A 16274-nucleotide genomic window follows, 5' to 3' on the forward strand; every position below is an offset into this window, starting at 1 on the left:
ACACACACACACACACACACACACACACACACACACACACACACACACACACACACACACACACACACACACACACACACACACACACACACACACACACACACACACGATTAGCTCTCAAAAGAGCTGTTGTGGGGTGCTATCTTAGCAATAAGAATCAGCAAGGAGCAAGCTAAGAAGCCTACAAGAGTCTAGCTAAGCTTTCCCTATAGGTCTCTGCACAGCAGCTCTCCCTTCTCTAATAACTGCAGGCACATGAGTGAGTCCAATGCCTGACACTGCCTGCCTTTTATAAGCGCCCCCCTGTAGTTTCATCCGCAGTATAGCCGCGTCCCCCGTGTAGTCCCATCTGCAGTATGGCCGAGTCCCCCCTGTAGCTCCACCCGCAGTATATTTGTGTCCCCCCTGTAGTTTCATCTGCAGTATAGCCGCGTCCCCCCTGTAGTTCCATCCGCGGTATGGCCACGTCCCCCCGTAGCTCCATCCGCAGTATCGCCGCGTCCCCCCTGTAGTTTAATTCGCAGTATAGCCTCGTCCCCCCTGTAGTTCCATTCGCAGTATAGCCGGGTCCCCCCTGTAGTTCCATCCGCAGTATAGTCGCGTCCCCCCTGTAGTTCTATCCACAGTATAGCCGTGCCCCCCCTGTAGTTCCATCCGCAATATCGCCGCGTCCCCCCTGTAGTTTCATCCGCAGTATAGCCACGTCCTCCCTGTAGTTCCATCCGCAGTATAGCCGCGTCCCCCCTGTGGTTCCATCCGCAGTATAGCCGCGTCCCTTTGTAGTTCCATCCACAGTATAGCAGTTTCCCCCCTGTAGTTCCATCCGCAGTATAGCCGCGTCCCCCCTGTAGTTCCATCCGCAGTATAGCCGCGTCCCCCCGTAGTTCCATCCACAGTATAGCAGTTTCCCCCATGTAGTTCCATCCGCAGTATATTCGTGTCCACCCTGTACTTCCATCCGCAGTATGGCCGCGTCCCCCCTGTAGTTCCGTCTGCAATATAGCCGCGTCCCCCCTGTAGTTCCGTCCGCAGTATGGCCGCGTCCCCCCTGTAGTTCCGTCCGCAGTATGGCCGCACCCCCCTGTAGTTCAGTCCGCAATATGGCCGCGTCCCTCCTGTAGTTCCGTCCGCAGTATGGCCGCGTCCCCCCTGTAGTTCCGTCCGCAGTATGGCCGCGTCCCCCCTGTAGTTCAGTCCGCAGTATGGCCACGTCCCCCCTGTAGTTCCGTCCGCAGTATAGCCACGTCTCCCCTGTAGTTCCGTCCGCAGTATGGCCGCGTAGCCCCTGTAGTTCTGTCCGCAGTATGGCCGCGTCCCCCCTGTAGTTCTGTCCGCAGTATGGCCGCGTCCCCCCTGTAGTTCCGTCCGCAGTTTGGCCGCGTCCCCCCTGTAGTTCCGTCCGCAGTATAGCCGCGTCCCCTTGCAGTTCCATCTGCAGTATAGTTATCATAATGTTATTTTACATAATTATACAGTATTTATTGGTCTTATGGTAGCTCCGGCCCTGGCAGTATGGTCGCGTCCCCATTGTAGTTCCGTCCGCAGTATGGCCACGTCCCTCCTGTAGTTCCGTCCGCAGTATGGCCGCGTCCCCCCTGTAGTTCCGTCCGCAGTATGGCCGCGTAGCCCCTGTAGTTCCGTCCGCAGTATGGCCGTGTCCCCCTGTAGTTCCGTCCGCAGTATGGCCGCGTCCCCCCTGTAGTTCCGTCCGCACTATAGCCGCGTCCCCCTTGCAGTTCCATCTGCAGTATAGTTATCATAATGTTATTTTACATAATTATACAGTATTTATTGGTCTTATTTGAGCATGTTAGAGGGTAGTACACACTTATAACATTGGTATATAGAGCACTTATGTACACTGCATGTCAGCAGCTTTTGTGGAGTGACAGCTGATACTCATAGTATTGCTGCTTACCTCCCAACTTTTTGAGATGAGAAATAGGGACACATAAGTCACGCCCCTGCCACACCCATTATCACGCCCCCCATCACAACGCTAGTCACGCATACCATAAAGATTTCATAAGAAAAATATGTTGTTTTATAATTCAAACCACACTGGTCCTTTCTATCCTGGTTCATTTTTCTTCATTTTAAAATTAGTAATATATCAATTTAAAGAGACACTGAAGCGAAAAAAAAAAAATGATATAATGAATTGGTTGTGTACTATGAATAATTACTAGAAGATTAGCAGCAAAGAAAATATTCTCATATTTTTATTTTCAGGTATATAGTGTGTTTTGTAACATTGCATCATTCTCTAATATATGCAGATTACACAACACTCTGCATTCAAAATGATTCTTTCAGAGCAGTCTGTGAACTAATGACCTCTCCTCTGGCAGATAAAAAGAAAACTGTTCACTAAGGCCTCGTTCAGACTATACACGCTGCCGTGCGCATTGTGGCAGCGCGTATAGTGTGCGACGCGCAAGAACGGTAGAAGGACATAGACAGCCCTTCTACCGTTCCCATCGCGCGATTGCGCTATCGCATGCTGCACGCATTTTTGGTAATCGCAGCGCAGATCCCATTCATTGTATTGAATGGGATCTGCAGCGCAGCGCAGATGGTGTGCGATCGGACGCGTTGCGTTCCGATCGCACATCCATCTGTGCTAAATGATGTGACCGAGGCCTTACAGTTGAGATAATAAAAGTCAGAAGACAGCCCTCTCCACGACTTTGAAAGTCGTAGAGATTAATGTTTTTTTTTGCATAGAGATAACAACTGGAGTTTCTTAACTCTTCCTGTACTGGAAACAATTACACTGATGTATCTGATCTTAAAGCGAACCTTAAGTCAAGTGAAAAAAATGAGATTTACTCACCTGGGGCTTCCCTCAGCCCCCAGCAGCTGATCGGTGCCCTCGCAGCTCCGCTGTCCCAGGATCCGCCGGCGAGCACTTCCGGTTAGCCCGTCACCGGCCGACAGGCATGGGAACGCGAGTGATTCTTCGCGTTCCCAGCCTGTATATCGCCCCCTATGCTGCTATTGCGGCCTCCTGGCAATAGCAGCATAGGGGGCGATATACAGGCTGGGAACGCGAAGAATCACTCGCGTTCCCATGCCTGTCGGCCGGTGACGGGCGAACCGGAAGTGCTCGCCGGCGGGTCCTGGGACATCGGAGCGGAGCTGCGAGGGCAACGATCAGCTGCTGGGGGCTGAGGGAAGCCCCAGGTGAGTAAATCTCATTTTTTTCACTTGACTTAAGGTTCGCTTTAATGTTTTATTTCTTAGCTGTGCTACACATACAAATCATAATATCATAATTTTTTTTTCGCTTCAGTGTCTCTTTAAAGGATGAGAATAAAGTTTAGAGCCAATCAAACACATTTTTTAGTAGAGAAATATATATTTTCATAGAAAGAGGGACAAATGAGGAGGAAAGAGGGACTCCCAAAGAGGGACTGTTGGGAGCTATGTTGCTGTGAGGTAACTGCTGTAACGTCTCTATGGGAAGACCGGTGTTCGCTCAGTAGCATTTGTATGCTATTTTGTCCGGTATGCTAAAATGTTGGAACACAGGTGTTCCGACACGTCGAATTTGCCTACATCCACTGTCAAACGTATACCAGGAGGATTAAGGTTAGGGTTGGGGGAGGGGAAGGGATAGTAAAAGTCTATGGGATGTAGGTTAGTTCGACGTGTAGGATAAAGTGTTGGAGCAACGGACCTGCAGCTGCAGGCAAGCAGGGAAAGGAAAGGAAGGACTGATCTCTTCTCTGCAGGAAAGGGGCGGTACTGGTGACGTCACTAGGGCTGTCAGTGCGCACGGCGGCGAGTGACGTCAGGGCGGGAAGTGTGAAGTGCTGTGAGGGGAAGCTGTCTGGACGGGTCCCGGGAGCGGACATGCCTCTAATACAGCTGGACGGGGTCACCGTAGACTTTCCGTTCACTCCATATGAATGTCAGGAGGAGTATATGAGGAAAGTCATCGAGTGCCTGCAGAAGGTGCGCTGCCATGTCCCTGTGTATAGTGTGAGGGGAGGAGCCTGTCCTGTGCATAGCATGAGGGGAGGAGTCTCCTTTGCATAGCGTGAGGGGAGGAGTCTGTCCTGTGTATAGTGTGTGAGGGGAGGAGTCTGTCCTGTGTATAGTGTTAGGGGAGGAGTCTGTCCTGTGCATAGTGCGTGAGGGGAGGAGCCTGTGCATAGTGCGTGAGGGGAGGAGCCTGTCTTGTGCATACTGTGTGAGGGGAGGAGCCTGTCTTGTGCATAGTGTGTGAATTGAGGGGGCCTGTCCTGTGTGTAGTGTGAGGGGAGGAGCCTGTCCTGTGTGTAGTGTGAGGGGAGGAGCCTGTCCTGTGTATAGTGTGTGAGGGGAGGAGCCTGTCCTGTGTATAGTATGTGATAGCAGGAGCCTGTCCTGTGTATAGTGTGTGAGGGGAGGAGCTGGTCCTCTCTATAGTGAGGGAAGGAGCCTGTCCTGTGTATAGTGTGTGAGAGGAGGAGCCTGTCCTGTGCATAGTGTGTTAGGGGAGGAGCCTGTCCTGAGCATTGTGTGAGGGGAGGAGCCTATCTTGTGCATAGTATGTAAGAGGAGGAGCCTGTCCTGTGTATAGTGTGTGAGGGGAGGAGCTGGTCCTCTGTATAGTGTGTGAGGGGAGGAGCTGGTCCTCTGTATAGTGAGTGAGGGAAGGAGCCTGTCCTGTGTATAGTGTGTGAGAGGAGGAGCCTGTTCTGTGCATAGTGTGTGAGGGGAGGAGCCTTTCCTGTGCATTGTGTGAGGGGTGGAGCCTATCCTGTGCATAGTGTGTGAGAGGAGGAGCCTGTCCTGTGCATAGTGAGTGAGGGGAGGAGCCTGTCCTGTGTATTGTGTAAGGGGAGGAGCCTTTCCTGTGTATAGTGTGTGAGAGGAAGAGCCTGTCCTGTGTATAGTGTGTGAGAGGAAGAGCCTGTCCTGTGCATAGTGTGTGAGAGGAGGAGCCTGTCCTGTGTATAGTGTGAAAGGGGAGGAGCTGGTACTCTGAAAAGTGAGTGAGGCAAGGAGCCTGTCCTGTGCATAGTGTGTGAGGGGAGGGGCCTTTCCTGCGTGTAGCATGAGGGGAGGAGCCTTTCCTGTCTAGCATGTGAGGGGAAGGGCCTCTCCTGTTTATAGTGTGTGAGGGGAGGAGCCTGTCCTGTTTATAGTATGTGAGGGGAGGGGTCTGTCCTGTTTATAGTAAATGAGAGAAGTACCCTGTCCTGTGTATAGTGTGTGAGAGGAGGAGCCTGTCTTGTACATAATGTTGAGGGGGGGAGCCTGTTTTGTGCATAGTGTGAGGGGGAGGAGCCTGTCCTGTGTATATTGTGGGGAGGAGCCTGTCCTATGTATATTGTGAGGGGAGGAGCCTGTTCTGTGGATAGCATGTGATGGGACAAGTCTGCCCTGTGCATAGTGTGTGAGGGGAGAAGCCTGTCCTTTGTATAGCATGAGGGGAGGAGCCTTTCCTGTTTATAACTTGTGAGGGGAGGAGCCTTTCCTTTCTATAGCATGTGAGGGGAAGGGCCGCTCCTGTTTATAGTGTGTGAGGGGAGGGGCCTGTCCTGTTTATAGTAAATAAGGGAAGTACTCTGTCCTGTGTATAGTGTGTGAGGGGAGGAGGCTGTCTTGTCCATAGTGTGTGAAGGGAGGAATATGTGGCGTGTGAGGGGTGGAGCTTGTCCTGTGTGTGTTGTGTTAGGGTCAGAATCTGTGCCATGCAAAGTGTCAGACGGAGTAGCTTGCCTTGTGTATAATGTGTGAGGGGAGAAGTCTGTTCTGTTAATAGAGTGAGATGGGAGCAATTTGTGCTCTGTGTAGCGTGTTAGGGTCGAAGTCTTTGCTCTGCATAGTGTGAGGAGGAGTAGCTTGTCCTGTGTATAATGTGTGAGGGGAGGTGTCTGTGCTGTGCATAGAGGTAGGAGGAGTAACTTGCCCTGTGTATATTGTGTGAGGGGAGGAGTCTGTGCTGTGTATAGTGTCAGAAGAAGTAACTTGTCCTGTGTATAATGTGTGAGGGGAGGAGTGCATAGTGTCAGAAGGAGGAGTAGCTTGTCCTGTGTATAACTTTTGAGGGGAGGAGTCTGTGCTGTACATAGTGCCAAAAGGAGTAGCTTGCCCTGTGTATATTGTGTGAGGGGAGGAGTCTGTCCTGTGAATAGTGGTTGAGTGCACTTTATTTTTCTAGCCATGAAGCTTGTTTAGAGTGCCTCTAAATGGCTAAAGCCATCTCTGCGAGTATGTGGCTGAGACATCCAGAGTGCCGGATTTTGGCTGAGTACAGTATCCCCCTTCTTGCCTTGTGTTAGAAGCCGCTTTGTTGTGCGCAGCACTGTTGCCCCTCCTTATACCATAACCACAGGACGCGTCTATATGACAGTCAGCCCTGAAAAGAGGGGCCGAGTCCTCCTACCTGCAGGTGAGAGTATTTGTGCAGTATCTTTATGACCTGATGTCCTGGTCCCTTTCATCAGATAAACAATTGTTTAGACATCTTATTACTGCACAATGTTTTTTTTTGTTTTGTTTTTTTAAACAAAGTAAAATCTTTATAGAGGCTACAGCATCAGTAACATAATACGCCGTATATTGCTGCTAATGAATCTGATGTTTATAAATCATAGGAACTCCAGAAGGTGACCCAGCACTGTCAAAGTAATTATTTAAGATTTGAAGATAAAGGCAGGATACAGTGTGAAAAAAAGAGGCTAATGCATCACAAATAGCAACGTTTCGGGAGGACACCCTACCTTTGTCAAGCCTGCAATGCCTCCTGTATCATGGGGTGCAACTTGCATTGTGGCTGTTCCCTGTTTATAAATAATAAAAAAATCATACAAGTTTAACCACTCCACATCCAGACCTTTTTCCCCCTTGGACCAGAGCATTTTTTACATTTTATCTATGTCCCTATTTAACCAGCAATAACTTTATCCCTACTTATGACACCTAAATGAAATATGTATAGGTTTTCCAAAGACAAACTAGGCTTTCATTCAAATTATTTTGTTTTCTATGCATTTTAATGGGAAAAAGAGGAAATACATGGAAAAAAACTGTTCTTAGTTTTACCAATTACAGATTAAAAATAAAAAGTGCTAATGTAGATCAAAAACACACATTTTGTTTAGCTATTTCTACCGCTTATAACAAAACTTAGATTATGTTTCTGTCACAGTTTATGGTGAAGATGTTTGATTCTGAAATAATGCTACAGTGTGCATTTTTCACTATGAATTGAAAAAATAAAAATGTTTTTAATGGTAAAAATAAATTATATTGGTTCAGGAAACATATATTCCCTTTCGCCAATTAGTGTTGCATCAGCTAGTGCCAGAAGTGTGCACAGGAGCAAGCCCAATCCTGCACAGCACTGGTTCAGCTCCAAGACGTATTCCTACGTCCTCGTGGCTTAGATGAAGTCACTGATACATAGATATACTGTAGTGGATAAAGAGGTTAACCACTTGCCGACCGCCCACAGCCGATGGGCGGCGGCAAGGGCTGGGCCCAAACGACCGCAATACGCCCATTGGCGGCAGCGGGCGTGGTTATGCGGCGATCACGTCATTCGCGACGCGATCAGCCGCCGGCGATAGGCTCCGCCCCCTCGCGCTGTAACCCACCGGCCGTTCGGAAGCGCCGGCGGGTTACTAGCTGCCCGATCGCCGCTGACACAGTGTATAATAGGCTTTGTAATGTATACAAAGCCTATTATACAGGCTGCCTCCTGCCCTGGTGGTCCCAGTGTCCGAGGGACCACCAGGGCAGGCTGCAGCCACCCTAGTCTGCACCCAAGCACACTGATCTCCCCCCCCCTGCCCCCTGATCACCCACAGCACCCCTCAGACCCCCCCCCTGCCCACCCCCAGACCACTGTTTGCACCCAATCACCCATCAATCACTCCCTGTCACTATCTGTCAACGCTATTTTTTTTTAATTTCCTAAACTGCCCCCTGGGGACTCCCAATCACCTCCCTACCCCTAATATTCTCCCCAGACACCCCCCCCCCGTGTACTGTATGCATCTATCCCCCCTGTAATAACCCACTGATCACCTGTCAAACACCCATCAATCACCCCCTGTCACTGCCACCCATCAATCAGCCCCTAACCTGCCCCTTGCGGGCAGTCTGATCACCCACCCACACCATCCGATCGCCTGCAGACCCGCCGTCAGATCACCTCCCAAGTGCATTGTTTACATCTGTACTCTCCTCTAAACACCCATCAATCACCCATCAATCACACCCTATCACCACCTGTCACTGTTACCCATCAGATTAGACCCTAATCTGCCCCTTGTGGGCACCCAATCACCCAACCACACGCTCAGATTGCCCACAGACCCCCCCCTTATCAATTCGCCAGTGCATTATTTACATCTGTTCTTCCCTGTAATAACCCACTGATCACCTGTCAATCACCTGTCAATCACCTATCAATCACCCGTCAATCACCTATCAATCACCCATCAATCACCCCCTGTCACTGCCACCCATCAATCACACCCCGTCAATGTCACCCATCAATCAGCCCCTAACCTGCCCCGTGCGGGCAATCTGATCACCCACCCACACCATCAGATCGCCTGCAGACCCGCCGTCAGATCACCTCCCAAGTGCATTGTTTACATCTGTTTTCTCCTCTAAACACCCACTAATTACCCATCAATCACCCCCAGTCACCACCTGTCACTGCTACCCATCAGATTAGACCCCTATCTGCCCCTAGGGCACCCAATCACCCGCCCAACACCCTCAGAACGCCCTCAGACCCGAGCCCTGATCACCTCGCCAGTGCATTGCTTGCATCTCTTCCCCATTCTAATCACACCTTGAGACACCCATCAATCAACTCCTGTCACCCCCTAGCACACCTACCCATCAGATCAGGCCCTAATTTGCCCCGTGTGGGCTCCTGATCACTCGGCCAAACCCTCAGACCCCCTTCTGATCACCTCCCTAGTGCATTGATTGCATCTATTTTCCCCTCTAACCACCCCCTGAGACACCCATCAATCACCTCCTGTCACCCCCCTAGCACTCCTATCCATCAGATCAGGCCCAATACAACCTGTCATCTAAAAGGCCACCCTGCTTATGACCGGTTCCACAAAATTCGCCCCCTCATAGACCACCTGTCATCAAAATTTGCAGATGCTTATACCCCTGAACAGTCATTTTGAGACATTTGGTTTCCAGACTACTCACGGTTTTGAGCCCGTAAAATGCCAGGGCGGTATAGGAACCCCACAAGTGACCCCATTTTAGAAAAAAACACCCCAAGGTATTCTGTTAGGTGTATGACGAGTTCATAGAAGATTTTATTTTTTGTCAAAAGTTAGCGGAAATTGATTTTTATTGTTTTTTTCACAAAGTGTCATTTTTCACTAACTTGTGACAAAAAAATAAAATCTTCTGTGAACTCACCATACACCCAACGGAATACCTTGGGGTGTCTTCTTTCTAAAATGGGGTCACTTGTGGGGTTCCTATACTGCCCTGGCATTTTAGGGGCCCTAAACTGTGAGGAGTAGTCTAGAAAACAAATGCCTCAAAATGACCTGTGAATAGGACGCTGGGCCCCTTAGCGCACCTAGGCTGCAAAAAAGTGTCACACATGTGGTATCGCCGTACTCAGGAGAAGTAGTATAATGTGTTTTGGGGTGTATTTTTACACATACCCATGCTGGGTGGGAGAAATCTCTCTGTAAATGGACAATTGTGTGTAAAAAAAAAAAATCAAAAATTTGTCATTTACAGAGATATTTCTCCCACCCAGCATGGGTATATGTAAAAATACACCACAAAACACATTATACTACTTCTTCTGAGCACGGCAGTACCACATGTGTGGCACTTTTTTTGCAGCCTAACTGTGCTAAGAGGCCCAAAGTCCAATGAGTACCTTTAGGATTTCACAGGTCATTTTGAGACATTTGGGTTCTAGACTACTCCTCACGGTTTAGGGCCCCTAAAACGCCAGGGCAGTAGAGGAACCCCACAAGTGACCCCATTTTAGAAAGAAGACACCCCAAGGTATTCTGTTAGGTGTATGACGAGTTCATACAAGATTTTATTTTTTGTCACAAGTTAGCGGAAATTGATTTGTATTGGTTTTTTTTTCCACAAAGTGTCAATTTCTGCTAACTTGTGACAAAAAAAAAATCTTCTATGAACTCACCATACTCCTAACAGAATACCTTGGGGTGTCTTCTTTCTAAAATGGGGTCACTTGTGGGGTTCCTATACTGCCCTGGCATTTTAGGGGCCCTAAACCGTGAGGAGTAGTCTAGAATCCAAATGCCTCAAAATGACCTGAGTTCATAGAAGATTTTATTTTTTGTCACAAGTTAGCGGAAAATGACACTTTGTGAAAAAAAAACAATTAAAATCAATTTCCGCTAACTTGTGACAAAAAATAAAATATTCTATGAACTCACCATACTCCTAACGGAATACCTTGGGGTATCTTTTTTCTAAAATGGGGTCATTAGTGGGGCTCCTATACTGCCCTGGCATTTTAGGGGCCCTAAACCGTGAGGAGTAGTCTTGAACCCAAATGTCACAAAATGACCTGTGAAATCCTAAAGGTACTCATTGGACTTTGGGCCCCTTAGCGCAGTTAGGGTGCAAAAAAGTGCCACACATGTGGTATCGCCGTACTCAGGAGAAGTAGTATAATGTGTTTTGGGGTTTATTTTTCCACATACCCATGCTGAGTGGGAGAAATATCTCTGTAAATGGACAATTGTGTGTAAAAAAAAATAATTGTCATTTACAGAGACATTTCAGAATGGGTATGTGTAAAAATACACCCCAAAACACATTATACTACTTCTCCTGAGTACAGCAATACCACATGTGTGGCACTTTTTTGCAGCCTAACAGCGCTAAGGGGCCCAAAGTCCAATGAGAACCTATAGGCTTTACAGGGGTGCTTACAATTAGGCACCCCCCAAAATGCCAGGACAGTAAACACACCCCACAAATGACCCCATTTTGGAAAGTAGACACTTCAAGGTATTCAGAGAGGAGCATACTGAGTCCGTGGCAGATTTCATGTTTTTTTTGTCGCAAGTTAGAAGAAATGGAAACTTTTTTTTTTTGTCACAAAGTGTCATTTTCCGCTAACTTGTGACAAAAAAATAAAATCTTCTATGAACTCACCATGCCTCTCAGTGAATACTTTGGGATGTCTTCTTTCCAAAATGGGGTCATTGGGGGGGTATTTATACTATCCTGGAATTTTAGCACCTCATGAGACATGACAGGTGGTCAGAAAAGTCAGAGATGCTTCAAAATGGGAAAATTCACTTTTGGCACCATAGTTTGTAGACGCTATAACTTTTACCCAAACCAATAAATATACACTGAATGGATTTTTTTTTATCAAAGACGTAGCAGAATAAATTTGGACAAAAATGTATACAGAAATTTTACTTTATTTGAAAAATGTCAGCACAGAAAGTAAAAAAACAACATTTTTTTGACAAAATTCATGTCTTTTTTGATGAATATAATAAAAACTAAAACTCGCAGCAGCAATCAAATAGCACCAAAAGAAAACTGTATTAGTGACAAGAAAAGGAGGTAAAATTCATTTAGGTGGTAGGTTGAATGACCGAGCAATAAACCGTGAGAGCTGCAGTGGTCTGAATGGAGAAAAAGGGGCGAAAAGACTGTGGTCCTCAAGTGGTTAAACAAGACACACATAGCACGATGTACAACTTTAAAAGACTGATAGGGATATGGAGGCTGATAAGCACTAATTGGGATAAAGTCCTTTGGACTGGAAGGGCAAAAAATCATCCTCAATAGGGTAGTCCACTTCACTCGAATAGAACACTTGATGAGTTAGTAAGGATAGTATGTGTCTCAAGATACCTCAACAGTATTTTGCAGTTCAAAAATCAATTTAAAGTGTACCTGAGATGGTACACTGGCCTTTATTTATACTTAGGGCTGCTCAAATCCAGATCCGGGAGAAACCCGGATAGTTGCTATCCGGATATCTCCCAGTAAACCTGGGCGGGGGGTCAATCTTACTTGTCTGACGTCTTCTTCGTCCGTCTCTAGGCGCCTCCCACGATGCGGTCCACGAGGCGATCACGTGACTACAAACACTTCCTCCTTGCGGGTTGAAGGAGGAAGTGTTTGTAGTCACGTGATGCGCGTGGACCGCATCGTGGGAGGTGCCTAGGGACGGACGAAGAAGACGTCAGACAGGTAAGATTGACCCCCGCCCACCCCGCACTGGTTTACTGGGAGATATCCGGATAGCAACTATCCGGGTATCTCCCGGATCCGGATTTGAGCAGCCCTATTTACACTTACCTGGGGCTACTCCAACCCCATGAGCAGCGGGGCTTCTCCCGCCGTCCTCCTCGGCTTCTCCATCCTGGCGCTATGGCTTCCGGTAATCAGGTCAGTCGCCGCCAGTCGTAGGCTTCTGCGCATTCGCATCTCGGCAGTTTGTGGGCCTATGCCGCTCTCCCGTACCCCGGAGGGTTCTGCACCGTGCATGCAGTAAAGCCCGCGACTGCCCAGATTACCGGGAGTCATAGCGGTACAACAGAGGCGCTGAAGAGGATGGCGAGGGAGGTGACGGTCCTCATGAGGCTGGAGGAAGCCCCAGGTGAGTATAAATAGGGGCTAGTGATCCATCTCAGTTTCACTTTAAATCTTTATTGCACCAAAAAATACAAAAAGTGTTTTCTTTTAAATTGCTTTAAGAAATCCAATCAATCAATCTTCATGAGAATCTTTGGTATGGTCATGTATCATATTCTGGCTTGGAGTAGTGAGCATATATGTCTAGGCCATGACACTAGTTTGTTTCGGACGAGATGTGCCTTTCACCAGGCTTTAGTGTTAAAATAAAATGTTGTCCTCAGACCAAAAAATGAGAACCTGGCTCCATAGTCTTACTAATATTATAAATGCGAAAGTTTGGGTGTTTGTTACTCAATCACGCAACAATGGCTGAACAGATTAGAATGACATTTGGCGCACACATAGTGCAATTACCTGAATTAACATATAGGATACTTTTTACCCTGATAACCAAAAAGTGGGCGGAGATAAATGCAAATTGTACTGGGAAAATGTGCAGCCATTCTTACACTGCTAATGGTAGGGTTCTCAAACTTTGCACAGTTGGTCACTGGGTGACAAAAGCCAATCAAAATTCACCTATTGATTTTCAAGGGGAATATTTAATTGCTGCCATTCTTGCAATGTTAATGGCACAAGCCTCAAACCTGGTACAGTTGGTGATTGGGTGACTGGGGTTCAAATTCAGAACAGGGGGTGGAGCCACAAACAGCCAATCATATTTCATTCATTTCCATGCAAATTATTGATGCCAAAGACCGCAAAGCTCACAAACTAGGTCATTGAGTAATTGTGTGTTAGGGTTAGAAAAAGTGGGGTGGAGTCAACACCAGCCAAATACATACCCAGCAACGCCGGGCCATCAGTTAGTAAAGAATAAATGTTGCAGAGAACTCCTGGTAGCAACATCACGTACTTCTTGGTCGTGCTGGTGGGCTGGTTGGATTGCATCTGGTTGGCTCAGCTGCTTACCATCTTAAATCTTTAACTGCATGTTCACATTCGAAGAAATGTCGCCTTATAGGGGAAACAAATTTCTTCTTTGAACAAGAATTAATGAACACCGAAGTAACATAGGGGTATATAGGAGAAAACGGGAAGAAACCCGTGTGAACGTAAGAAGAATTTTTAGGGCAACATTTCTTTGAATGCGAACATGTAATTAATGATTTAAGATGGCGTGGTCTGGTGAAGGAATAGGTAAGGCATGAAATGTGAAACTATCCCCCTTAGAAGGGAAAGTCTAAGGATAGGTACGTTGAATAGTCTTACCTTGAATGAGAGGAATAAGGACTTTAATCTAAGGTGCTTCTTATGATGCTATTCCGTAATCTCTGACTACAGGACTGGTGTAGTTCGGCTTTAAGATTGTGCCCGCCCCCTGCTTTCCATGTGGGTGTGTGTTTATGTTAATATGTATGGGATAAAATTCATGTCATTTGATGAGTGAATCAGCACTTGACAGAGGCCTGTGTGCCAAAATGTTGTGCTATGTTGTGGCTATGGTATGAATAAAATAAGCTAATACTGCAGAGTCCCTGGTATCTGGCAACCGTGGGAATCACCTGATGACGGATACATGAACTTGAGCAACCGGCCTAAAATGCACCCCCCCCCCCAATACTTACTGACATGCTGACTCGCGTGTACGGATGACAGAAGCCGCTAGGAGCACACTACGTGATTCGGAAAGGCTGCTAGACATCGCTGGAGGCTCAGTAAGTATCTAACAATCCTTATAACCAGCCAAAAGCAAAGCCCCTGTTATCACTGAGGCATATACTGGTTAGTTAAAGTGTAACTGTCAGGCATAAAATCAAAAATCTATTCTATATTTTTATCTGGTAAACCAGTAATGAGGATGCTAACCAGGCAATCCAAAAGTTACGCTATTACTTTTCTTGTTGATAAATGATTATTCCCCAGTTTACCTGATTCTCATTTGGTACATTGCCGCACAAAGGAAGTTGCAGGGCATGCTGGGTTGTCCTTTTATGCTTCTCTACTTCCCCTCAGACTTAAAGGATTCCCGAGGTGACTTGTGACATGATGAGATAGACATGGGGATGAACAGTGCCTAGCACACAAATGACTATGCTATGTTCCTTTTTTTCTTTCTTTGCCTGAAAGAGTTAAATATTAGGTATGTAAGTGGCTGGCTCAGTCCTGACTCAGACAGGAAGTGACTACAATGTGACCCTCACTGATAACAAATTCCAACTATAAAACACTTTCCTAGCAGAAAATGGCTTCTGAGAGCAGGGAAGAGATAAAAAGGTCAATAGTTCATAGATTTTTACTTCAATGAATGTGTCATTGAGCAAAAACAATGAAACAGTTAAAACTTCTAAAGTAGATTTAGGCTGGTTTCACAGTGGGACGTTACAGGCGCACGTTAGAGCAGCCTGTAACGCACCCCACTGCACAGCAATGAAAAATCAATGGGCTGTTCACAGTGCCCACGTTGCGTTACATAGTAATGCTGCGCCACCAGACAACGTACTGCATGCAGTACTTTCTAAACGGCAGAGCCGCGTTAGACTGCTTGCACATGCTCAGTAACGTTGGGGAGGAGCGGAGAGCGGCCAGGCACATGGCTAATTAATATTCACTGCACTCAGTGACGTGCAGTGTTTACTTCCTGGAGCGGCTGCTCTGTGCAGCGATTGGCCGGCGGGACCACGTGATGCCGCATGCGCACAACAGTACGCATCACGGCATCACGGACGCCCGAGTGAGGTGCACAATGCGGCTCACTCTGACGTCCAAAGCAGGGAGCACCAGGCGTTGCGTTAGGGGCACGTTATGCGACCATAACGTCCCCTAAAACGCAACGTCCTGGTGTGAAACCAGCCTTAAACATAAAATAAAACTGTGGAGTATCTTAAAAAGTCATTTTTAAGAGAAGGAAGATAGATACAATCATTTATTTCATTCGTTTATTTTCGCCTCGGGTGTCCTTGATTGGCAGGATCCTCTTTCCCTCCTGTTTTCCCCTCCCAAACTTCTGTTCCTCTCTGGCCAATATTTCTCATGCTAAGACAATGCACTTTCTATAGTGAAGGGTGGGCAATGCATACTCAATCAGGCAGAGGAGAGTAAGAGAGGAAATGACATCAAGATTGGCTTCAAAATAACCACAGTTAAAATGGGAAATGCTAAGAAGGATTTTCTCTTTTTTTACTGTACAAAAATCACTAAAATAAAAACGTGGACAGTGAAATGCATATGCATGTAGAACAAGTATTTATCTACTAATATATATATACTTTTTTTTTCTCTCCTCGTCCTCCAGGACGGCTCCCAACATGAGAGATAGCCAGTTCCTCCCCCTAGGAAACACGCCCAGCACAAGCTTTGCATAAAGCACCCCCGTCCCAAACATCCCTCAGTATTGCTGTGTTTCCCACCCAGGAAACATCCAGTACAGGTTCTTTTGCCTGTGTTACCTGTGCAGGCGGCTGCTCGGAAGGTGCCTCTCCCTTCCACTCCCTGGATGCCTGTGGGGTGAGCTAGTGTCGGGCGGGAAGAAATGTACTGACTCTCCTGCCTTCCGCGCTCGCTAGCGGATTCCTCCGGCGGGGAAGACGCTGGCCGGGAGTTGAGTGTCTTCTGACGCTGGAGGGGGCGGTGGCAGAGGCGTGCGATCGGATTGGTGTGAACTGGAAGTGGGCGTGTACTTCCGG

At 47.3% G+C, this 16274-nt stretch overlaps 1 protein-coding gene across 11 annotated transcripts in view; it reads left to right on the forward strand.

Annotated features, from left to right (window-relative positions):
* RTEL1 (regulator of telomere elongation helicase 1) overlaps nucleotides 1-16274 on the forward strand; it is a 441366-nt gene that overhangs the window by 63002 nt on the left and 362090 nt on the right. For 6 of the 11 annotated variants that reach the window (XR_011025114.1, XR_011025113.1, XM_068262469.1 and 3 more), the window contains exon 1: nucleotides 3806-3960. The exons of 2 other annotated variants lie outside the window; for them this stretch is intronic. Coding sequence is in view for 5 of the 9 variants with exons in the window: in XM_068262469.1 (XP_068118570.1) it covers nucleotides 3859-3960 (102 nt within the window). In the remaining 4 variants the exon portion in view is untranslated. Of the gene's footprint in view, nucleotides 1-3471; nucleotides 3511-3805; nucleotides 3961-6363; nucleotides 6389-16274 lie in introns of those variants that run through there. 3 more of the 11 variants (XM_068262472.1, XM_068262476.1, XM_068262477.1) reach the window with 3 other exon arrangements.

The sequence above is a fragment of the Hyperolius riggenbachi genome, chromosome 12 (assembly GCF_040937935.1).
Source record: "Hyperolius riggenbachi isolate aHypRig1 chromosome 12, aHypRig1.pri, whole genome shotgun sequence".
Lineage (NCBI taxonomy): Eukaryota > Metazoa > Chordata > Amphibia > Anura > Hyperoliidae > Hyperolius > Hyperolius riggenbachi.